We start from the raw sequence: 23,954 nt of genomic DNA on the forward strand, positions 1-23,954 counted from the left end.
TAAAGGACCGGAGGACCAGAGGAATGGTAAAAGAAAGTCATTTTTGGATACAAACTATACAATGGGAACAAAAGCAGGATCCTGCAGCAGGGATTCACAGGTCAGAGGCTACATAAAATACAAGGGAGCTCTGTGCCAGAGATGCTAAGATTTTCAAGAGGGCTTGGGTTCTAAGGTTAAGAAACGCTGACTGAAGCCAACCCATTTATTTAGCAGGTGAAGAAACAGACAAAGAGACTTGACGGAGGTGGGCACCTCTGACAAGAGAGCCTGCCTGGCTGCACTCCTGGTACAGGGAGACAAGGGCCAGGGCCATGCACCCAGAAGATTCCAGTCCTGTTCACTGGAGGGGGGGTAGAGGTGTCCTGCCCTGGGCAAGCCCACACTCAATGTCTGTAGGAGGCATGATTTCAGGCTCTGATCATGTGCCCTGGGGCAAGCAGGGCCAAAAGCCACTTTCCAGAAAGGCCAGAACATTCTGGAAGTAAAGAGAGAAGTTATCTCTCTGTGGCCCTCTTTACATTCAATCTATCCGGATTCATCTCCTGAACAAGCTACAAATGCAGGCCCCCACCCTGGCCCTTCTGGCAGATCCCGGACAAGGATCCCCACGGTTAGGAAAGAAGAGAAATTAATGCCAATTAAAACCGCCCAGTGCAAGGCCCTTGCCAAAGCCGGGCCCAACAGAGGATGGAACAACTTCCCAGCTCAGCTGCCCAAGAGGCCTCCCACTGCTCCTGGATGCCTTAAGAGTCTGCAGATTCCAAGACCAGAATACACCTCAGGAAGGTAGGAGCTGGGACCCTCCAACTGCAAGACACAATGTCCCCAGCAGCTCCTACCTCAGACAAAGAGGTGCAGGAGAGGCTTTCCCTGAAAGACCCCTGGCCTACCCGGCACCTGGAGCGGGGAGAAGGGAGAGCACACCCGCTTGCTGCCCCGTGGCTGCCGGCTGCCCTGCCTCTCCCCGGCTGAGCTCACAGCCGCCGGGGGACAGATTTCCTGTATGTCGTTTTACCCATTTAAGTCCAAGGATGCAACTCCGAGGAGGTGGTGACAGCCTCGCACACGCGAATGTGTGCACACCCCCTCCCTCCCCTCTCAAACCCAGTTCCGGCCCCCGTGAGGTCTGGAGGCTCTTTCCTTGCTCCCTGGAACCCCTGGGCTCCGGAGAGCCCTGTCTTAGGAGGAGAGCGGTGTGGTTTTCTAGTCTGGAATACCAGAATACCAGCCCAGAGGGCACTGGGACTCACCCCAGTTACCCAGCGGTTGGGGGAGTGAAGTTGGAAAACATGAATCCAGAGGAAGGAGGGCCCCCAAATCCCATGGGCTGCCCCCCAACGTTTGTACCGGGCTGCTCTTGTCCCTTGCTCTCCTCCTCAGCCCCCTCTGAACTGGCTCTCAGTGGCCGAGGCTTCTCCTCCTCTCCCATCCCCCATCTCCCCCTTCCCCATTCCGCCGGCCACCACACCAATGGGCTCAGACCTATAGAATCTGAGCACCCACAGAATCCCAGGCGCCTCCCCCGCCCCAGGCACTATTCCACTACCCCTTCAGCCGAGGGCGGTCCTGCACCCCTTCCCCAGGCGCACCCCGGCTAACCCCCCGCCGGCCTTGCCCCACGTCCCCCGGCTGGGCCTCTCAACCCCGCCTCCTCGCCTCTCCCCCTCCCAGCCCCGTTTCCTGCGACCCCTCAACTACCACTAAAGCCACGTCCTCTTCAGAGAAGCCGCTCAAAGCCACAGACCTGCTCCCTCTGCATCCGCGAACTCCCTCGCCGGGCCCGTTCCATCACCCTTCCCCTAGACCGTCCCGCTCCCACTCCGTCTCCAGCAGCCGCTTCACGACCCCCCCAGCTCGTTCCCGCTCGCTCGACCCCAGCCTTCGCGCCTCCCCGTATTCGCCCTCAGCTCCGTACCCTACCAGGCAACCCGCCAACGCGAGCCTCGAGATCGAGCCCCCAACCCTGCGGACGCCGCCACTCACCTGGGCCTCGGCCGCCGCGCGCCGCCGGTCCCGGGCCGGGTCCCTGCCCGGCCGCCCGCCCGCCCGACCGCCCACCGCTGGTCGGGCCGCTCCGCCCCGCCGCGCCCGCCGCTCCCCCGCGCGCTCCCGCTTCCGGGTTCCGGGGGGGCGGGGCGGGGGCGTGACGCCAGCGCGCCGCGGGGCGGGGCGCCGCGAAGACCCGCCCACTCCCAACGGGCTCGGGACGCCGCCTCCTCCCGCTGGTGGGTGAAACCAAACGGGAGGGGAAGACAGGGAGGCGCGCGCGCAGGGGCCGCCCGCTGCACCCGCAGGCACGCTCCCGAGGCCCGCGGCCACCCCTGCTAGGGCGGCGCAGGATGGCCCGGCCCGGGGCGAAGGGGCGGGGACCTGGGCTTGAGGAGCCGGCCTTTGAGTTAAAGGCGGGAAATGGCGGATTCCTCAGGGCGCGGCGCTGGGTGAGTTGGGGCCCCGCGGGTCTGGATTTTGGAGGTGCCGCCCAGTGCGCCATGGCCGGGAACTGGGGGAGGAAGAAGGACGGCAGAGCTGGCGACTGAGCACCTGACCCCTTCGGGACCCACCGAGGGTGCCCGGGCTCTGGGGGGCGGGAGGCGGCCTCTGCGCATGCTCGGCAGCGTGGGCGCGGAACCAGACCTCGAGTCCCCAGTGGTCTGTGTGGGTGCGGGGCGATCCCTGGCTCGCGGCTCAGCCTCTCTGTGCCGTCGCGTTCCTCCACCGCGAAACCCGGCGAATGTCGCCGCGGCTCAACCTTGTAAGGCGCCGGCGAAACTTACAGAGCCCTTAGAACAGTGCGTGGCTCTTGAATGTGATTTGTCGCGATTGCAGCGATTTTATAGCGGACGAGCGCTGGGCCACTGAAGTTACCTCCTTTAATCCTGCCAACCCCTCCTTTCTATGCTTCCCCTTTAAAAATGAGATATGGAGACTCAAAGAGAGAAAGAAGGTCATTTGTCTAGGGTCACACAGCAAGACCAAGACAGACAGACTTTGACCACTTACCCGGTGCCAGGCATGATTCCTGGGCCGGGTTTGTTTTATTTGCTCACTCGGCTGGTGTTTATTGTGCCAGTACAAACAGGTTTAATAGGCCAGGTGAAATCACTTGTGTTTTCTCCAGGGTCAATTACCCTCTCTGTGAGATTGCCATTAGCCTCTTTGAGGTTTGGGGGGAGGTACCTGAGGCTGGTACAGGTGTAGTTAGTGAACCCACCACCCCCATCTGGTTTGACTCCAGAGCCCAGGCTCGGACCCCATAGGGAATCCGTGTTCTGTCCCTTGCCAGCGGTGAGACTTGCCAGGGGTGACCAGTTCAAACACTTGGGTCCTGGTCTGGAAAACGAGGGTAAAGCAGGCCAACAGTGAGGTTATTTGTTGGATTGGGAGGGTTCTGTGAAGAAACAGAGCTGCTGACACCCAGTGAGCCTTTATTTGGTTGGTTGCCTCTCCCCACTATGGCCCAGCACCTGCCTGATTGTCTGAGCCCACTCACCCGGTAGGCCTTGCTCTTCCTTGCCTGGGTCTCACTTGGGGTTCTCAGAACCTGCTACCCAGGAGATGGCTGCAGTGCGCTGAGCAAGGGGACCACAGCTTTGTGACCAGTGGAGCTTGGGTCCTGATGTTGGCAAGGGATACAGCACTCAGGCCCCTGCCCCGCCCCTTAGTCTGCTCCTCCTGAGTTGCTGGCCTCTGTTGGTGGTGGGACACTGTTGCTCAGACTGGACACCTGGGAGGCATCCCCGAGTTTCCTGCCTCAAGGTTCCCTCTTTCCTATTGCACTGGTCTGTGCTCTTTCTTTCCTTAAATAGGGGTGAAATGTACATAACGTCATTTATTTTTTATTTTTAAAGATTTTATTTATTCATGAGAGACACAGAGACACAGGCAGAGGGAGAAGAGGCTCCCTCAAGGAACCCAATGTGGGACTCGATCCTGGACCCCAGGATCATGCCCTGAGCTAAAGGCAGACACTCAACCACTGAGCCACCCAGGCATCCCAATATAACGTCATTTTAGTGAGGGATCTAATGGCCTTAGGACAGTCACACTGTGCAACCACCAACTCTGGCTTGTTCCAGAACATTTTCATTAGCCCAGAAGGAAACTTTGTATCCATTTGAAGTCACTCCCTGTTCTTCATCCACCCCTCTGCTCCTGACAATCACCAATCTGTTTTCTGTCTCACTTTGCCTGTTCTGGACATTTCAGATATGTGGAATCGTACAATATGTGGCCTTATTTAGCTGTTTTCTTTCACCCAAGATAGTTTTTTTTTTTTAAGAGATTTTATTTATGTATTTAAGTAAACGCTATCCCCAGTGTGGGGCTCAGACTCATGACCCCAAGATCAAGAGTTGCATGTCCCGGGATCCCTGGGTGGCGCAGCGGTTTGGCGCCTGCCTTTGGCCCGGGGCATGATCCTGGAGACCCGGGATCGAATCCCACGTCGGGCTCCCGATGCATGGAGCCTGCTTCTCCCTCTGCCTGTGTCTCTGCCTCTCTGTCTCCCTCTGTGTGACTATCATGAATAAATAAATAAAATCTTTAAAAAAAAAAAAAAAAAGAGTTGCATGTCCCATGGACGGAGCCAGCCAGGTACCCCCAGGATAATATTTTTTAATTTAAGTGGTTCTTTTTCTTTTTTTTTTAAGATTGATTTATGAGAGAGAGCACGCACGAGCAGGGGAAGGGGTTAAGGGAGAGAATCTCAAGCCAACTCCGAGGGCAGAGCCTGCCTTGAGGCTTTATCTCACAACCGTGAGATCATGACTTGGGCAGAAATCAAGAGTCAGATACTTAAACAACTGAGCCACCCAGGTGCCCCCATCCCAGGATAATATTTTTGAATTCATCTGCTTTAGCATGTATCCATATTTTACTTCTTTTCAGGGGTGAATAACACTCAGGGTTTGTTATTTCTTGGCAGGAATACATGGCCCACAAAGCTGAAAATATTTGCTGTCTGGCCCTTTACAGGGAAAGATTGCCAGTAGGTAGGCTAGAAGGACAGGCCTAAACCCTAAGCTGGGAAGTCTGAATCCTGCCAGCCCAGCCCAGCCCAGCCGCCTTCTCTCTTCCTCTGTTTCCAGTGAAGCCATAGGGCCGATCAGTTCCTAGTTCCACATTCTCCTCTGCCCTTGTCCCTTTCCCATGTACCCAAGCAAACAGGGCTTTGTCTCTCATCTCCCCTCACCTCTTTACGTGTCTGGGGTACTCTTCACACTGCCTGACGGGAGGATGCTGCTTTTCCCTCTCAGGTAAGGAGCTCTATGTCTTGTTCCCTCAGCATCACCAGGAGCATACGGTAGGCACATAAATGCCTGATGAATTAATGAACCCCCCCGACTTAAGTTGAGATCTTTGAGGCTTGGCAAACCTGCTTGCTCTTCTCGCTCTCCTTGCTCTGGGCCCTTCTCAGATTTAGCTGGGCAGAGGCTCTCTGTGTCTGTTCCAGTCAAGTTGGCCCTGCCTTGTAGACATAAGTGTGGGGGTGGGGGGCTGTTGGGGATGCTGAGACTGAGTTGTCCCTAGGAAGCCCAGGCTCCTCGCTGCCTTTCCTGAGCTTAGCCAACTACGTAACTACACTAACTCTCCATCTCCCTCTTCTAGGAAGCCTTCCTCAGGGGGTCCCAGTACTCCCGGTGGTGGCGCTAAGGTGAAAGGCAGAAGACCACAAGGTGAGCAAAATTTTGAGTTTACGATCCAGCTTCAGTTAAGTGCTGTTGGAGAAGAGAAAAACAGGCCGAGCAGGGGATCTAGGGCTTTATTTCCTTCTAGTCACACCGTGGGGGATTCGAGTCTGGTCACCCAGCCATGCAGCCAGGGGTGCAAGAGGACCTGGCGAAGGTCATCCAGGGCAGTGGGGGTCACAGGCTGTATTCAGGACCAACCACTAGGAACTATGGGTGAGGAGAGCAGGAGCTGAATTCATTAGCAAACATTAGAGTCTTCGGTTTCTTCTCTGTCAGTACCTCAGGGGTGCCCACACATCACCTGGTGTCCCGCTATGGGTCTGGAGTCACTGTTAACAACCTCCCTTGACTCTTGGCAGTGCCACTTTGGGCAGTAGACTCAAGGATCTCCTTCATTGGAGCTGAAGCCTCTGGCACAAAGAACTATTTTTCTTCAAGTATGCTGCGTGCCAGTGCGTGTCTCAGAGAACTTAGAGCAGCATTTTGGTTCAAGTGACTGGAGGTTCATCCGTCACAGCATTGTTTGATGATCTTGCTTATAACATCAATTATGTTTACACGTGGTCTAGTTCTTGAACACAAATTATATCCTTCATCATAACATTGCTTCTCTGGAAAATCCACTACTGTTTAAAACAAATATGTACATTCTAGTTTCTTGAATGTACTTGAAACTGCTTTTCAACTGTCCAGGGAATCCCAGGCCTCTGATCCTTCTAGAGGAGGGAACCCTTTGCTGATGGTATCAGGCTAAAAGCACGATGGCTTCCCGTACTTAGAAATGGAGATGTTATTTGCCCTGATCCCTCGCTGGACATCCAGTGGCCCACCCTTGGTAGGTCTTGATTTTCTCCCCTGGATACCCACTTGGTCTTGGCCCTGACCCGTAAAGTGCCTCCTGCTTTATTGTCTGAGCCCACTCAGACAGGCTGACTGAGCAGGCTTGGGTCTTCCTTGCCTGGGGCTCGCTCAGAGCAACCACTAGCTCCTTTCCCAGCTTCATGCTGCCCATTAACTATGGATGCACCTCCTTTCCACTCAGGATGGTGACCGCACCCCCAGCAAAAGATGAAATCCGGGCATGAAGATCCAGTTGAAATCACCGTGTCACTTAGCCAAATTGTCAAGATATTTGTATGACATTAACCATGGCCTCTTCCTGGGTCTCTTCATTAAAAAGAGCCCTAAGCTCTGGAGGTACCTAGAAAAAATGTAGAACTATGCATTAGATGCATGGTTGAACACCTACTCCCTGCTGGGTGGTGGGCTGTAGTTGCAAGCAAAACAGAAGTCCTGGCCCTCAGGGGGCTTGCGGACTGAGACACAGGCAGTGCATCAGATGGAGAAGTTAAGGAGACACAGGGTATGTTGGATGATGTGGGCAAAACAGCAGGACGTGGATAACTTCCTGGTCCAAGGGAGATGCTGGACTGAGCAGAGCTGGGAAGGAGGGCAGGTGCAGGAGTATCCCCTCTGGTTGGAGCAACAGCAAAAGTGGTCATGGTGGCTGGAACAGAAGGAGTGGGGGCAGTGAGGTGAGGGGGGATCCCTCAGGGGTATGAGATCTGCGAGGTACGTGGGGGTGCTCAGGCTTCACTAGCTAATGGACCTGCAAGGCAGCCCATTCTCAGCCACCAGCGGGGCAGCCAGCCTGGAGGACACAGGATATTTCAAGGAGGAGGGCGCCAGCAAGTGCTGTATTCACAGTGGGTACTGAGAATGGTTTGGTGGGCTTTGGAGCAGGGAGACCTCAGCAGTCTTGTGGAAAGGAGTTTTTCTTTGGTACGGTGGTGATCATGAGAGCCAGTCCAGACGAGTGCAATTCAGGAGAGAGTAGAGGTAGAGGAGCCGGCATTGTAAAGGAGAGTGGAGAAGTAGGGGATGCAGGTGTAGTGGGGGGAGAAATAACAAGAAGACCATTGATGACAGGAACTGAGGGTGGGGGTTTGCTAGGGCAGAGGGAGAGGGGTGAGGGCTGGGCTCTCCTCTAATGTCCCTCTACATGGTGGGGGCCAGGATATGGCCCTGAATTTGACTGCTACATGCTGAGGTGGGAGGTCTCCTGGGGCTGCTTCTGCTGCCTCCCCAGTGAAGTAGTTACTGGTCACTAGCTAACTGGAGGGATGGACCCCATGTGAGAGCAGTGAGAAGAGAAGGTAGGTCCAAGGGAGGGTCTGGGAAGAGGGGTGGGGGAACAGAGCAGACAACTGTGGGTGATCACTGGGGCCATTGTGAGAAAGCCCCTTAGTATGAGGCAGGCATGGAGTGAGGGAGACCTGGGGCTGGGCTGTCACCAAGGTATGCGACCTTGGTGTTGAACACGTCTCCCAAGAGGTCCTGAGTAAGGTAGGGAGGTAAAGAGGTATGAAGGGCCCATACCATGAGTGGGGCATATGCAGACTCAGGTAAAGGAAGGGGTAGTTGGGGTCCTGACCACAGGGAGTGAGTTGGGAAAGGAGGAGGAGCAGGTGGCAAATAGGTGCCCCCTGCAAGGGTCTTTTTTCCTGTCCCTGCTCCTTGAATCCACTTTCTGCTTTGTGTATATTCCCTTACGTTCCTTAATCATAGCTCCTGCAGCATTCTGGGGCTCTGTCTCTGGCCTAGGGACTTATAAACCATAGGTAACCCGTATGCGTTCTCGCATATAGTAGGTGTCCCATACGTGCCCGAGGACGCTGGAGGACAGGATCTGAGAGCAGCTCCGGTGTTCCTGCTGTTGATCAGGGAGGGCCCATAGTACCGGGCTCTTGATGGCAGGGTGGGGGTGCTGGGCCTCACACCCCACTGTTGCAGTCTCTTTAGAAAGCAACGGCGTGTTCCCCACAGGTGGAAGAGTGGTTGAGTCCCGCTACTTGCAGTACGAGAAGAAAACCACCAAAAAGGTAACAACGCTTGTTTGAATGTTCTGAATGGAATTCTGTAGATTTGGAATCCTGACACGAGTCACACGAGCCAAGTGCAGCATGGTCCCGAATGCCTTTTGCAAAGACATGATCTCTCTTGAAACCTGAAATTATTTCTTTCAACTTGATAATTCCTTTGGATTCTGTCCTGAAGCGGTTCTGCCGGCTGCCCAGCACACAGTCCCTGGCCTTGGCTGGCATTTGAAAAACACCGGGGTTTGAAAGAAGGACTATGGGAGGAAAAAGAATGGTAGGTCTGAATCACCCAGGATTAGAGGCAGGGTTTAGTGAACTCCCTGTAGCCATACCGTGAAAATCATGCAGCCATTGAAAATGATGAGATGAAGCACTTAACAGCGTGAGCACCTGCCTTGTGCAGCGTTTCACAGGAACACTCGGTAGATGACCCAGTTATGTATCTTGTTTCATTGTGTACGTACTGAGAATGTGGTGAGGTAGGGTTATTCCATTTTCCAAATTTGTTTTTTGTTTTTAAAGATTTTAATTATTTATTCATGAAAGACACAGAGAGGGATCCCTGGGTGGCGCAGCGGTTTAGCGCCTGCCTTTGGCCCAGGGCGCGATCCTGGAGATCCGGGACCGAATCCCACGTCGGGCTCCCGGTGCATGGAGCCTGCTTCTCCCTCTGCCTATGTCTCTGTCTCTCTCTCTCTCTTTATCATAAATTAAAAAAAAAAAAAAAAAAAAAGGACACAGAGAGAGAGAGGGGCAGAGATACAGGCAGAGGGAGAAGCAGGGAGCCTGACGTGGGACTCGATCCCGGGTCTCCGGGATCACACCCTGGGCTGAAGGCGGCGCTAAACCGCTGAGCCACTCAGGCTGCCTTCAAATTTGTTTTTTTATTTTTTATTTTTTTATGATAGTCACACAGAGAGAGAGAGAGGCAGAGACATAGGCAGAGGGAGAGAAGCAGGCTCCATGCACCGGGAGCCCGACATGGGATTCGATCCCGAGTCTCCAGGATCGCGCCCTGGGCCAAAGGCAGGTGCTAAACTGCTGCGCCACCCAGGGATCCCTCAAATTTGGTTTTTGATAAAATTCAGTGAACAGTTAATTTCTGCTCTCTCCCTTTTACTCTGGTAGGGCAGAATGGCAAGTTCTTAATAATATGTTTAACTGAAGGGGCGCCTGGCTGGCTCAGTCAGAAGAGCATGCTGCTCTTGGGTCGTGAGTTTGAACCCCGCAGTGGGTGTAGAGATTACTTAATAAATGAATAAATTTTTAAAAATAATCGACTTAAGATCCAACTTGAGGAAAAAGGAAACCTTTACACAAACTGATATCACTTCTTAGGAGTGATTTTTTTTTCCCCAGGGGACTTAATTTTTTGAATTTTTAAATTATTATTATTATTATTTTTTTATTTATTTATTTATTTTTTTTTATGATAGTCACACAGAGAGAGAGAGAGGCAGAGACACAGGCAGAGGGAGAAGCAGGCTCCATGCACTGGGAGCCCGATGTGGGATTCGATCCCGGGTCTCCAGGATCGCGCCCTGGGCCAAAGGCAGGCGCCAAACCGCTGCGCCACCCAGGGATCCCTTATTTTTGTTTTTTAGAGAGCGAGAGAGCACATGTGAGCAGGGGGTGGGGGAGGCAGAGGGAGAGAGAGAATCTCAAACATACTCCATGCTAATTGTGGAGTCTGATGTGGGACTTGATCTCATGACCCTGAGATCATAACCTGAACCTAAATTAATAGTTGGATGCTTAACCGACTGAGCCTCCCAAGTGCTCTGGACTTAATTTTTTGTAGAGTAGGTTCACAATGAAATTGAGCAGAAGGTCCAGAGATTTCCCATATAATTCCTGCCCCCTCCACACACACAGCATCCCCCACTGTCAGCATACCCAACCAGAGAGGTGCACATTGACATTTGATGAACCTACTGAGCCTGTGATTTATTTCGTTAAAGTAATCTTCAACAAAAGATCACAGTCCATGCTTCATAATTTTAGTGTTGCCTTGCATACTTGTTTACTGTACCTCTGTGTGTCTTCACATTAAGTATTTTCAATCTCTAAGAGTTTGTCCATTTTCTTTTTTTAACATTTCTTGATGTAGAATTTACTAAGTGGCACCCTTGGGCATACAGTTCGGCAAAACAAACACATCCTGTCACAGACCCACCACAATCAGGATTTGGAACAGTCTGTCACCCCCAAGGTCCCTTGGTTCTCCAATGAAGCTGACCCCAGCCCCTCCCAGCAATGATCTGATTTCTGTCCCTATAGCCTTGCCTTTTCTAGAACGTCATTAAAAAGGTGTTACACAGGATGCAGACTCTTGCATCTGGCTTCTTTCGCATAGAGGAAAAGAAGTCCTTCCCTGTGGTTGCCTGTCACAGTGTTGGTTCCTTCTGATGGCTGAAGAATATTCCACAGTGTGAGTGGGCCATAGTGTGCTTAGCCATTTCTCAGTGAAGGACTTTTTTTTTTAAAGATTATATTTATTAGAGAGACACACGTGCAATAGAGAGAGCAAGCATTGCGCGGGGCGGGGGGGGGGGGGGGAGAAGCAGAGAGAGAAACAGGAAACCCAACGGTGCTCCATCCCAGGAGCACCGGGATCATGACCCGTGCCTAAGGTCACTGCTAACCTGAAGACTGAGCCACCCAGGAGCCCCTGGACATTTGGTTTGATTCCCAATTTTGACAATTGTGAACAAAGCCAACTTAAACATTCTTGCATGGGATTCTGTGAGGACATGTTCTCATTTCTTCTAAGAGAGGAATTGTAGGGTAAGTGTATTTTTGACTTTGTAGGAAATTGCAACTGTTACCCAAAGTGGCTGCAGCTCTTTACATTCCTTCCAGCCAGAGAGGAGAGTTCCAGTTGGTACTTAAAGATTGAAGCCATTCTAGTAAATGTGAAGTGGTATCTTGCTGTGGTTTTAATTTATATTTCCATAACAACTAATGATCTCGAGTATCTTTTCTTTTTCTTTTTTTTTTTAAGATTTTATTTATTTACTCATAAGAGAGAGAGAGAGAGAGGCAGAGACACAGGCAGAGGGAGAAGCAGGCCCCACCCAGGAAGCCCGACTCGGACTGGATCCTGGGTTCTCAGGATCAGGCCCTGGGCCGAAGGCGGTGCTAAACCGATGAGCCACCTGGGCTGCCCATTGAGTATCTTTTCATGTGCTTATTGGCCATTCCTGTATCTTTGGTGATATGTTCTTTCAAATCTTTTGTCCATTTTTTTATTGGGTTATTTGTTTTCTCATTGTTGAGTTTTGAGAGCTCTTTCTATAACTTGGATACCAACTATTTATGGTGATATTAAAATATTTCCTCCTGGTGGTGTAGCTTGTTTTTTTTCTTCCTTTAAGTGTCTTGTAAGAAGCAGTAGTTCTCAATTTTGATGAAGTCCACCTTACAGATTTCTGTTTTTATGGATTATGCTTTTGGTGTCTTATCTAAGAAATCTTTGCCTAAACCAAGATCACAGATATTTTTCTCCCATGTTTTCTTCTATGACTCTTATAATTTTAGATTTACATTTAGATCTATGATCCCTTTTGCATCAATTTTTGTATCTGGTGTGATGATGGAATTGAAGTTCATTTTTAAGAGTATGGATGTCTTCTTGTGCCAGTACTGTTTGTTGAAATGAATTTCCTTTCCTGATAATATTATCTCATCACCTCTGTTGAAAAGCAATTGACCTTTTTTTGTATGCATCACTTCTGGACTCCCATTTTTTTCCCATTATTCTCTGTGTCTGTCCTTAGGACAGTTCCACACTGCCAAGATTACTGTAGCTTTATAGTCTTATGAATTCTTCCACTCTATTCTTTTCCAAAACTGACTCTCTTAGTTCCCCTCCCCTCCCCTCCCCTCCCCTCTCTTGAGTGAGAGTGGGAGCTCACACCATGTGAGTGGGGAGGGACAGAGGGAAGAGAAGGAAGGAGAATCTTTTTTTTTTTTAAAGATTTTATTTATTCAAGAAACAGAGAGGCAGAGACAAAGGCAGAGGGAGAAGCAGGCTCCATGCCTGATGCAGGACTCGATCCCAGGTCTCTAGGATCACACCCTGGGCTGAAGGCGGCGCTAAAACGCTAAGCCACCCAGGCTGCCCAAGGAAGGAGAATCTTAAGCAATCTCCACACGCTCAGTGAGGATCCTGACATTGAGGATCCTGACCCTGAGGATCCTGACGCGAGGCCTGATCTCCTGATCCTGACATCATAACCTGAGTTGAAATCAAGAGTCGAATGCTTAACCAACTGAGCCACCCAAGCACCCTGTTCCTTTACTTTTCTACATAAGTTTTAGACTTAGCTTGCCATTTTCTACCAAAATTTCTGCTGGGATTTAGAATGTATTGAATCTTTGCATTAGTTTAGGGAGAAAAACATCCTAAAAACACCAAGCCTTTCCATGTTTGAACATGGTACCCCTATCCATTTAGTTTATCATGTTGGATTTCTATCAGCATTTTGTAGTTTCCAGCATGTAGATCTTCCCTATATTTTCTTAGGTTTATGCCTAAGTATTTGCTGTTTTTTAGTGCTATTGTACATAATACTGTCTTTTCTTTCTTTTTAAATGAAGAAATTTTTTAAATTGACTTATGATCGACATACATTATATTAGTTTCAGGTATACAGTATAGTATATAGTATACTGTATATAGTATAGTGAGTCAGCATTTGTATATGTTGCAAAATGATTGCCACAGTAAGTCTAGTTAACACCTATCACCATATATAGTTTTGTTTTTTTCTTGCTGAGAGATTGCACATGATACTGTCTTTGAATTGTACTTTCCAGAGTTAGTCATTGCCAGAAATGTGATTTTTTTTTTTTAAGATTTTATTTATTCATGGGGCCCCCTGGGTGGCTCAGTGGTTTAGCGCCTGCCTTCGGCCCAGGGCGTGATTCTGGAGTGTCAGGATCGAGTCCCATGTTGGGCTCCCTGCGTAGAGCCTGCTTCTCCCTCTGCCTATGTCTCTGCCTCTCTCTCTCTCTCTCTGTGCCTCTCATGAGTAAATAAATAAAATTAAAAAAAAAAGATTTTATTTATTCATTTGAGACAGAGAAAGACAGCATGAGCAGAGGGGAGAGGGAGAGGAAGAAGCAGATTCCCTATTGAGCAGGGAGTCAGACACAGGGTTTGATCCCAGGTCCCTGAGATCATGATCTGAGCTGAAGACAGATGCTTAATCATCTGAGCCACCCAGGTGTGCCAAAATGTGATCTTTTTATATTGACCCCTGTATCCGGCAATCTTACTAAACTCACTAGTTTGTTTTTTTAAAGATTTTATTTATTAGAGTACATGCATGCAAGTGTAGGAGAGAGGGAGAATCTCAAGTGAACTCAGTGCTGGGTCTGGAGCCCCACATAGGGCTCAATCTCACGACCCTAAAACCATAATCTGAGCCAATATCAAGAGTCAGGCACTTAACCAACTGCGCCACCCAGTCACCCCTTACTTACTAGTTTTAGTAGCATTTGGGATTTTCTTTGTGAACCATATCTGTAAGTAGAGAGTTTTATTTCTTTTCAATCTGTTTGCCTTCTATTTCTTACTCAGACCTCCAATAGGTGGTTAAATAGTAGTAGTGCCTACACATCGAAATATTCTTACTCTTTATAAGGTTTTCTTTTTCCATATATGTTATAGTAATGGCTTGCTAGCTCCATGCATTGCTGGTTTTTTTTAAATAAGTTTTGAAGGTTGATACTTATAAAAACTTTGTTTTTTCTCTTGACCAAAGTAGTAACATTCTCTGCAAATACCATAAAGTATGCAGAAGATCAGTCACCTGGAACCATGTCAGAAATCATCACTTGCAAACATTTGCGGGTTCCTTACGTTCTATGCATATGATGGTGTCTTTTTGGATTAATTCCTCATATATATAACTAAACGTCAGAACTTGAACTCTGTCCCTGACCTCAAAGTAATAGTAGATGCAAACTGCACAGGCCACACGAAGGGGAGGGGTCTTGTCCCCTGAATCCTGAGGGTCGTGTATTCCCCTAACAGGCTTCTGCAGCAGATACACTGAAGACCATTGGGAAGATGCCTGAAGGTGGAAGGAAAGTTCACCTGCTCCAGAGGAGTAGAGGTGTGTAAAGGTGGAGGGAGGGAGAAATAGCTCTGGAGCTCAGTAAGTGATGAACGTGGTGGTGAATTTTATTTTCAAGTATGTTAGGGTAAAACTCCCTCTTTATTTTGGGGAAATGTCAGAAGAAGGAGCTTCCTTGATCATGTGACCGTTTTCTGGGTGGAACTCCTAGGGCAGGACTCCCAAGAGCATGTGAGGCCTCGTCTTCCTGCCTCTCACTACCTTGGGTTAGGTCTTCCTTCTAATGGTTAATTGTTCTTCCTTCTAACCCTTAATGGTTCTAGAAGCTGTCACCAAAGTGATATCTAAAAACCTGCAGTTTTTCTGGTCATAGACATGTGTTCGTTGTAAAACAAAAAATGGAAATGTAGACAAGGAGGGTGGAAACTTACTCACGGGTTGCCATTCAGATCATTCCTGTGTATTTGGTGTCCAGTCGTAGTCAATATGCTCATCCTAGACGTATGGCAAGGCCCCTCCCCCAGAGTAGAACTCCATCCGGCCCCTCACATGCCCACTTCTCCAGCAATAATGGGCAGCGCTTTTGCAAGAAAGTAGTTCACAAAAAGCAAAACTGTTTCTTGGCTCACAAGAAACACTTCAAGATGGCAACAACTGTGAGTCTCATGGGAAAAATGAAATCCAGTTGATCCTTGGACAACATGGGTCTGAACTGCATGAGACTACTCACATAGGGGTTTTTTCTAACAGTACTGTAGATGTATTTTCTCTATGATTTTCTTAATGCTTCCCCCTTTTTTTAGCTTTATGATAAGAATACAGTTTATAGTATACATAACATGGAAAATACGTGTTAATTGACTTTTTGTCATCAGTAGGGTCTCCAATCAAGAGCAGACTACTAGTAGTTAAGTTTTTGGGGATTGGAACATTGCTGGTCCTGGTTTGGATGTTTGCTCAGCATCTGTGCTGTTCTTTGACCCAGGCATGACTGAGAAGCAGCACAAGGAACAGGAGCTGGCTTTGTAGTCCTTCCCCATGCAGTTGGGTTGAGGGCTGTGTCAGGCCAGGAAATCTGCTGTAAAATTCAGAGGGGTCAGAAATTGGGTCAACCACATCTTAAAATCAGGGTTCTCACCTGCAGGTGATTCAGGCTTAGAAATGGCTGGAAACTCTTGGTGGTTTTGATTGATGGGGGAGATATACCACTTATGTCTGATGGGTAAGGTCAGGGATGCTCCTCAACAGCCTCCATCACCCAGGACAGCCCCAGCACAGAGAATTGTGCAGCCCCAAATGTCAGTAGCATTAAGGCTGAGAAACCATAATTTAAACGTAACTGTGAGAATTGACAGGGACTGCTTGCCTGAGTCCTATTGTATAGCTCAAGAGGAAATTACTTTTCTCAATGGATGTGCTGTACACTAGCTTGACAAAACATATAACCAGTGTAAAAGCACTAGCAATAAAAAGTCCAGTCTCCCATCTCAAGTTTCCACCCTCTTCTCCAGGAGGTTAACAGACTTCTGTGTATCTGGAAGTCTTCAGAAATTCTAACAAAGGGTACTATGCCCTACACATTACTATGCTCTTTATTTCCGCATACTCATTTTCTCAGCTGCATGGGTGCTCATTAAGTCACTTGCTATTTCGTTATTAACACGACAGAGAGTATTTTGCTTGCTATTTGTTTGATTTGTGGCCCACTGGAGCCCTGGCTTAGCAGAAGCCTGTGGTACCCCACTGCCCATTTTAGGCGATGTAAGGCATAATTTCACATTGTTAAGTAAAGGGTAAAGATGAAGGGAACCCCCAAGGAAGAACAGTCCAGAAGCTGCTGGAGAGAGAAGGTAAAAGCATAAGGAAGAACAAGTGTGTGGCAGGTGTCACACTCCTATCCAGAACAGTGTTTTTTTATGAAGCTGAGCAGCAAGGCGTATTCACATCCCTGGGTTATAGAGCGTGTGTCTCTTTTCTGCTTCTACTCTGAAATATATTCACCTTGCTGGCTCAGAATTTGCAGAGATACTTCATTCTTCTGTACTGCTAGCCTCACAAGATGCTGGCTTTTTGCAAACAAGTGGTAGTATACCAAAAAGTTGCCTACTTCCTGGCATAGACGCGCAATACCTTGCAGACTGTGCTGACCCCGGGGGTTCTCACTGGGCCCACAGACAGCAGTGGAATTGGAAAGGGCGACCTGCAGTCCACATTGCTGGAAGGTCACGGCACGGCCCCCCCTGACCTGGACCTCTCGGCCATCAATGGTAAGTCTTTCACCTTGCTCCTGCTTTCCCCAGCTAGAACTCATGGTGCATCTCAGGGGGCTTCCTAAATGTGCTCTTCTCACTTTCAAAATGCTCTTCTCAATCTTAGACAAAAGTATGCTTAGAAAGACTCCGCAATTAGAAAAAACGATGTCGAAGAAAACCGAATCCATGTCATTTTCTGCTTCACAGAGAAAGAGCCCAGTAAGTGAATCGAAAGGGAAGCTGCTGAATTAGACACGTCTGGTCCTAGTTCCCATTCTGCGCACATGCCATCCCAGATCCCGAAGCTCTGAGATGGAGCAAGCCAGCCATGCGTTTTAGGACAACCCCAAGACCACACATCTCAGAATATTCGTAGAGTTTGAGTTGCCCCAAGTATGCATACAGGAATAGTTACAAAAGCGAGATATGTGCAAAATGAGATTTGGGCCCTTGTTTGCTAATGCTGTGCTAGGGGAGACACTAGGCCAAGCCCTGGGTGCCAGGCCAGGACACCGGGGTTGTGGTCTCACTAGAGTGGGAGGCCTGAGTCCTGCCTCTAGTGTGGTGCTGATTGGATACATGCCCCCTACCTGGCCCTCAACCAGCCAGCCACAGGACAGGGCCAGACCATCCCCTTCCTTCTCGCAGAGCGCCCAAAAAGACTAAAGGAGAAGATAGAAACAGCAGCTTGACACACATCAAACTGCTGAATTAAGGAGGGTTTGTAAAAGTTAGGCTTCTGCTCTCCCGGGAGAGTGAGCTAGGTTTATACCAGTTCATTGTCAACCAAAAGTGTCTTTTTCTCCTCCTCAAGGACCTGTCTGAGGCAATGGAAATGATGGAATCCCAAACGTTGCTTCTGACTCTACTGACCGTAAAGGTGACCACAGAACCTCGCTCACGTGCGCTGTGGGGAGAAGGGCAGCCTCTGTGGGCCCCGGGGATGGAGTTCCCACCGGCCTGAGCTCTTGCTGTGCACTTGACAGATGGAGAATGGTCTTGCTCAGTTCGAAGAAAAGGCAGAGAGGAATTTGTTAATAATGTGTAAAGAGACGGAGAAGCTACAGAAGAAGGCCCACGAGCTAAAGCGTAAACTCCTTCTCTGTCAGAGGAAGCGGGAACTGGCAGATGTCCTTGACGCTCAGGTTGGCGGTCACTGTGGGTCTCGGAGCTGTGTCCTGAGGATGGACGGGGTGGGCCTATGGGAGGAGTCAGAGGGAGTGTTGACAGTGGGTGTCACTGCCATCTGGCTCTAACTCTGTGGCCAGCTTTTGACACCACTGAGTGTTGGCATGTGACAGTTTATAAGAGGACGAAGCTGTAATGTCAAGTACTAACCAGCCAGAGGGACCTGTCCCTTCGACGCACATGTGTACATATCCTTCAGGCCCCTGAGACTTGTGCTCGGTGATAACGATGACGTGATCCACGCCTCCCTGCGAGGCTGGGGTGCTGGTGGGAGGTGCCATCTTGGTGCCGTGTGGTCAGCACTGGGATGAGCAAATCCCTGGCACCCGAAAAGGGCCTGTTGGGAGATGGGGCTAGTCCTCCAGGGCACGAGTGTACTGGGGCTGCTATACCAGGTACCCCAGATTGGATGGCTTAAACGACTGCCCAGGTTTCCTCACAGTTCTGGAAGTGGGATGTCTGAGACCAAGAGGTCAGCACGGTCATTGCCTTAGCAGGGCCAAGAGAGAAGGATGTGTCCCCAGCCTCCATCCTTGGCTTGTAGAGGGCCACCTTCTCCCTGTGTCTCTGCACTTGGCATTCTGCCTGTGGGCTTGTCTGTCTCCAGCCCCTTTTAGGGGGACACCAGTCATACTGATCTGACTTGTATGACTTTACCTTAACTTACTTTACCTCTGTAAAGACCTTGTCTCCAAGTCAGGTCATATTCTGAAGTGCTAGGAATTGGGACATCAGCAGAGGAATTGGGGCAAGGTGGGGGGTGGCAATGATTCAGCCTATCATACTGTGTGTATGTGTGTGGGGGGACACCCAGTGGCCAGGCCCTAGGCTAAGATTGGGTCTCTGTCCTCATAGAACTCACAGTAGAAGGAAAAGAAAAGACAAGTAAACAAATAAGTTCCTACAAACCCACATGAAGACCTTAACAGTGTGTATGAAGGAAAAGGAGGGGGTCTTATGGGGGCAGGCATTTCAGCTCAATGCCCTGCAGCAGGAGGGCCCAGCTGTCTTGTGTCCAGTGTGATCCCAGTTGAGGGCATGGCCCTGGAATGTTCTGGAAGCCATGTTCCTAATGCGGAGGCCTGGGCCACCTTGCTATCAGCTGGGCCGTTGGAGGGCAGCCAAGAGTAAGAAGAGAGTCTCCCACACCCACAGAAGCCTCCTGGAGGATTCCTTAGTAATCCTGAAAGAATAGTGCTGTATCTTTACCACTCATGTACTGTGAACTTCTTGTGTGTGACCAACTGGGTCTTGTCTCATATGCATCTTTCCATCTTGCCCGCAGATTGAGATGCTCAGCCCCTACGAGCCTGTGGCCGAACGCTTTAGGGAACAGTACAAGACATTCGCCACGGCCCTGGATACCACAAGGCATGAGCTTCCCGTAAAATCAGTCCACCTGGACGGGAATGGGCAGCAGTTCTTAGGTAGGAAACGGGGTGGCTACTGGGCAAAGGGTAGATCCAGTGAACAGCCAGTGCATGTTGGTGCTTCTTGTGTGCAGCCACCTTTATCCATTTGTGGCCTGTCACAGCCTCCTCTTAGGTAGATGGTGTGTCCCTCATCAAATGGCAGAGGGCAAAGGGGCCAGCAAAGCTGTGGTTTGTCCAGGGTCGCACCCCGAGTAAGGACCGTGCTGGGATTTGAAGCTAGGTCTGTGGACCAGCCCTGCTGAAAGATACTCCTGGGGAGCAGCTGCAATCTCCCGAGGCGGGGAGTCTCTTCAGAGATGCGGATCCTCACCCTGTCCTGTCTTCTTTTTGTTTGTTTGTTAAGGTTTTATTTTTAAGTGATCTCTACACCCTGTATGTGCTCAAAGTCACAAGCTCAAGATCAAGAGTCACATGCTCCGCCGACCAAGTCAGCCAGGTCACCCACCCCCCCACCCCACCCACCCCCGTTCTGCCTTCTATACAGAGCTATGGGATCCCTCTCTTGCATAGGGTTCCCACATAATCCTTCACTTGAAATCAGCAGGCATGGTTGATCTTAAAATTCTCTTTAGAGCAAGTATCTTCTCAAAGCAACCTTTCAACTCCCGTAGAGTCTCATTATTTCCAGGCATGGCGCTCATGAGCCATCTAAATACATTTGTTTGAGGCTGATGTAGGAAAAGATCGCCACCTAAAATCAGGTGGACTTTCCCTCCAGAACTTCCCACAAAGGCTCCCCCCCCCCCGACTTTCCACAAAGGTTGTTGCTGTATTGGTAATCTCAGAGATGATTTTTAGTTCAACTTTTCCCAATAAGAAACAATTAGCAAATCACGTGGAGTCTTGCAGAATGAGCCTTGTGGAATGATTATCTGCGTGCAGGTGTCCAGTTTTATAATGACTGCAGTTAGCTACGCATCTGTGATTCTTGGGCTCTATCTCTGCTAAGTGGCATAGGGAGCTGCCAGGAGTTGGGATTGGGGAGCGTAGGAGTGTCCTGCAGCTCCTGGAATTAATGACAGACTGGATGGGTTAAAACAGCAGAAATTTATTCCCTTTGGTGCAGGGGTCCTGAAATCCAAAATCAGGGTGTCAGCAGAGTTGGACTTTTCTGGAGGTTCTGAGGGAAAATGCATTCTGTGTCTCTCCCCTGACTTCCAGTGTTGTTCGCAATTCTTGGCAGTCTTTGGCTGGTGATGGCATTGCTCAAGTCTGCCTGTGTCTTCCACGGCCTTGCCCTTGAACATCACTACTTCTGAATTTCCTTCTTGTTAGTAGGATGCCAGGGTAGAGAGCTCACTATAACTCAGTTACCTCTACAAAGACTCCCGTTTCTAGTAAGGTCACGTTCACAGGTGCTTGAGATTAGGTCCTGAACACCTCTTTTTGGGAGGATGCAGTTGAGACCACAGGGAGGAGTATAAGAGGATGGGTGTTTGGAAGAATCTGAATAACATTCTCAAAATATTACAGTGTCTGGTTGTGACATGTAGCATGTATAGGCCTGGTGTGGGCCAAAAGTGGAGAGGGGCTGATTTCCTTATATGCAGGCCACTCTCTTAGGGGCGAGGGATGCAGAGATGCCAGGAATGGGGAGTGGGGACTATGGGCTTGTTTTTAGCTTGCTTGCAGTACACATTTCCTTGGCCTTTTCCACTGTTTCTGTTGGGGATGTCAAAGTGGCCTTCCAGGTCTGTTCCAGTGGCTGCCAGGCTGGTGGACATGCCTGTCCCTGGATTTCCGGCCATCGTGATCTCCAGCACAGGGGCACAGAGGTGGGACCAGCACATGAATGTCGTCCCCCATGACCCTCTCTGCCTTTGAGCTCTTCCCAATTCCAGCATTCCAGTGAACAAGAAAAATCTAGCCAGCCACCCCACTTGTGCATCCGTTGCTCAGAGCACTGTGAAACCCCTGGCTGACCATCCCCTTCTCCTCCAGATGATTTGCAGCGAGAATTGACGACCACCTGCCATCTGCTGGGAGAACTTGGGATCAGCAGTTTAGAAGAAAACGTGAAAGCCCTGGACCTGCTGAGTGAAATCAGGGAAATGACCCAAAAGAAGGATCTGGAGCTCCGAAGGTAAAATTTCAGAAAAGATTTTAAGATGGGAGCAGCATGTTGTGCTCTGGAGAGCGGGCAGGTGTTTGAAGAAGCCGGGGGTGCCAGGGTCCACTAGGGCAGGGAGAGGGCAGGGGCAAACCACCTTCAACTCAGCTCAGAGCCCCGTGTGTGTTCTCAAGCAGCCACGATAGAAAGGGGACACCGGTGTCACCCATCCTTTACTTCTGCAGAGTAACAGCATCTTAGGTGCTCTTGGATGAATCTGTTCATGCTTTAAACGTAAGGGGTAAGGGGGTAAGGGCTTGGGGTGATCTTCTTGGAACTTATTATTGAAAGCATAAAATACATATAGGAAAGGTATGGGTCATAGCAGTGTAGTTTGAGGGGTTTTGTGACTGTGTGCCACGTGGAAGCAGCCCCCAGCTCCCAGTGCTCCCCATTCCCAGCTCCCCCATCAAACTCCCTTGGCACCTTTACCTCACTGTTGTGGTTTCCCTCCAGGGATTTCTTTTTTTCCTGTGGGGCTTTCCTCCTCCTCTTCCCTAAAAGAATCTCATGTCATTTTACTCTGTAATGCTCAACGTGCTTCCCGAAACATCTAAAACATTTTAATGTTACTCCTAAAAAAAAGCTGCCACCTATCATGACATCTCCTCCTCCTGTGAGTGTACCCTAAAATGAAATCCACACGCATCAGAGGGTCACAGGTTCAGCTGGTCACAGGTTCAGATGCACTCCTTTAGTATGTATTTCCCCACCACCATTTACTCTGGGTGAGGGTTGCCCGTTCATTCACAGTGTGGTTCCTGACCCGGTGTGGGGGTTCCCTACATATTTGGTGAATAAATGCATCTCCTCTCATGCCTGCCTCGTCCCGTTCTTGCAGGCCTCTCTGAGTTCCATTCAGATTGTTCTGTTCTTACTTGTCCGTGCTTTCCCATGTGTGCCCAGGAAGCAGCCGTCTTCCCCACATCACCACCCCAAAGCCTGAGACATCCTGTTTCTGTCTGGCTCCCGGGCACAAAGGGCGAAAAGGCTTCAGCCATCTTGTCGTTTCTGCAGGAGCTTCGCCCAGGTGCTGGAACTCTCTGCCGAGGCCAGTAAAGAGGCGGCTTTAGTCAACCAGGAGGTCTGGGAAGATGCCCAGGGCCTAGAAGCCTCCAGCCAGTGGTACTTCAATCAAGAAGGCGCCTGTGGGGAGGCTTCGGGAGAGGTCAGGACCCCGCTTCTGTTAGGCACTGGTGAGCCACACGCAGTATGAACCATACACGAGCCATGGGCTCCCACACGAGTGGGGACCTTCCTGCAAACTGCCCGGAAGGAAACCCATCCCTTACCACTGGCTCAGGGCATAAGCGTGCCAGGCAGTGCGTGTGTGATACTCTTGGAACTCAAGCACTTTAGACACTAGTTTAGCAATGTAGCTCTTTTTGTATGAGTGTGTCACTTGATATTTAAAAAATAAAACTTTTGCATTCAAGCCTTGATTTCTGTGTACAAGGCCAGTGGAAGACACATGTTGTCTTAAGTTCTTCTAACAGCTAGTCCTGAGCCTTGGGACCTCTGAGACCTTATGAGCACTTCACTTACAAGATGATTTCATGTCCTTCAGTCACTCAGGTGCTTCTGTTTACTATCCTATAGCAGTTAGAAGTTGACCCTCCGGTGGAAGTTCCCCTCCCAGCCCAGAGTCCCAGCACTGTTGCTGGAGGACACCCCACACCCAGTACAACACAAAATCAGCCCAGCCAGCCTCCCAGCCCCTGTCTGCACTGTGTGGGCTCCAGCCATCTTGATGCTTCCCAGGTAGCCTGCCTCCATTGACTTTGGCAGATTCCCATTTACAAGCCTGTATTACAGCACTGGGTTGGGGAATGTCCGCAGAGAGGGATAGTATCCATTGCCATCATGTGTCCAAGTGAGAGAGATGCAGCTACTGTTGCTAACGCCATTCAAATGGGGCTGTACCTGTCCAGCTTCCCCCTGCGTCCCGCCTACCCTTACACTCCTCACTGGGGCCTCCCCAGCAGGTTTGGATTTATAGCTATGGGCAGGCAGGGGAATCACTCCCTGGGAGACATAATAACCGTTCCCACAAAACACGTGCTAGCGGCCACCAGCTCTTCCAATCAAGCCCTATGAAACATTCTAGTCTGTCCCCACTGCTCCTGTAATCCTGTCAACCTGCACATTTCCAGTTTCCACATCCATTCAAAGCCCACTTTGGGACTCCCCATGGAGCTCCTGGATCAGGGTTCCAGAAACTTCGCTCCCACCCCCTGACCACTTTTCCCCCACTTGTGTGCAGAAAGCATTGTGTCCATGGGGGGGGGGACTCCCAGGAACCCCCATCCTGTC

General features: G+C 49.9%; 2 protein-coding genes across 10 annotated transcripts in view; one reads left to right on the forward strand and one right to left on the reverse strand.

The window, feature by feature from the left end:
- MYO9B (myosin IXB) overlaps window positions 1-2,042 on the reverse strand; it is an 89,455-nt gene extending 87,413 nt beyond the window's left edge. For all 6 annotated transcript variants that reach the window (XM_038566931.1, XM_038566933.1, XM_038566932.1 and 3 more), the window contains exon 1: window positions 1,987-2,042. The gene's annotated coding sequence lies outside the window, so the exon portion shown is untranslated. The remainder of the gene's footprint in view (window positions 1-1,986) is intronic.
- On the forward strand, window positions 610-23,083 carry HAUS8 (HAUS augmin like complex subunit 8). 4 transcript variants are annotated; one of them, XM_038566935.1, is made up of 12 exons: window positions 2,328-2,441; window positions 5,259-5,305; window positions 5,611-5,678; window positions 8,520-8,575; window positions 14,616-14,697; window positions 16,833-16,925; window positions 17,035-17,129; window positions 17,725-17,790; window positions 17,897-18,055; window positions 19,384-19,525; window positions 21,473-21,614; window positions 22,659-23,083. In XM_038566935.1, exons 1-12 carry the CDS (start codon window positions 2,343-2,345, stop codon window positions 22,855-22,857), a joined length of 1,248 nt encoding a protein of 415 aa, XP_038422863.1. In that variant the 5' UTR covers window positions 2,328-2,342; the 3' UTR covers window positions 22,858-23,083. The 4 variants fall into 4 exon arrangements, with proteins under 4 accessions (XP_038422862.1, XP_038422865.1, XP_038422863.1 ...); XM_038566934.1 differs by lacking the exons at window positions 2,328-2,441; window positions 5,259-5,305 and adding an exon at window positions 610-789; XM_038566937.1 differs by lacking the exon at window positions 5,259-5,305 and having other exon boundaries at window positions 2,325-2,441.
- Window positions 23,084-23,954: the final 871 nt, after the last annotated feature.

Source organism: Canis lupus, chromosome 20 (genome assembly GCF_011100685.1).
Source record: "Canis lupus familiaris isolate Mischka breed German Shepherd chromosome 20, alternate assembly UU_Cfam_GSD_1.0, whole genome shotgun sequence".
NCBI lineage: Eukaryota > Metazoa > Chordata > Mammalia > Carnivora > Canidae > Canis > Canis lupus.

What these genes read in the sequence shown, in the direction of transcription:
- HAUS8 (XM_038566934.1), top strand. Translation starts at nt 635, where the DNA reads ATGCCAATTAAAACCGCCCAGTGCAAGGCCCTTGCCAAAGCCGGGCCC. An exon ending in CCAGAATACACCTCAGGAAG is followed by an intron (nt 790 to 5,610) that starts GTAGGAGCTGGG and finishes TCCCTCTTCTAG; the next exon opens with GAAGCCTTCCTCAGGGGGTC. An exon ending in CAGATGTCCTTGACGCTCAG is followed by an intron (nt 18,056 to 19,383) that starts GTTGGCGGTCAC and finishes TCTTGCCCGCAG; the next exon opens with ATTGAGATGCTCAGCCCCTA.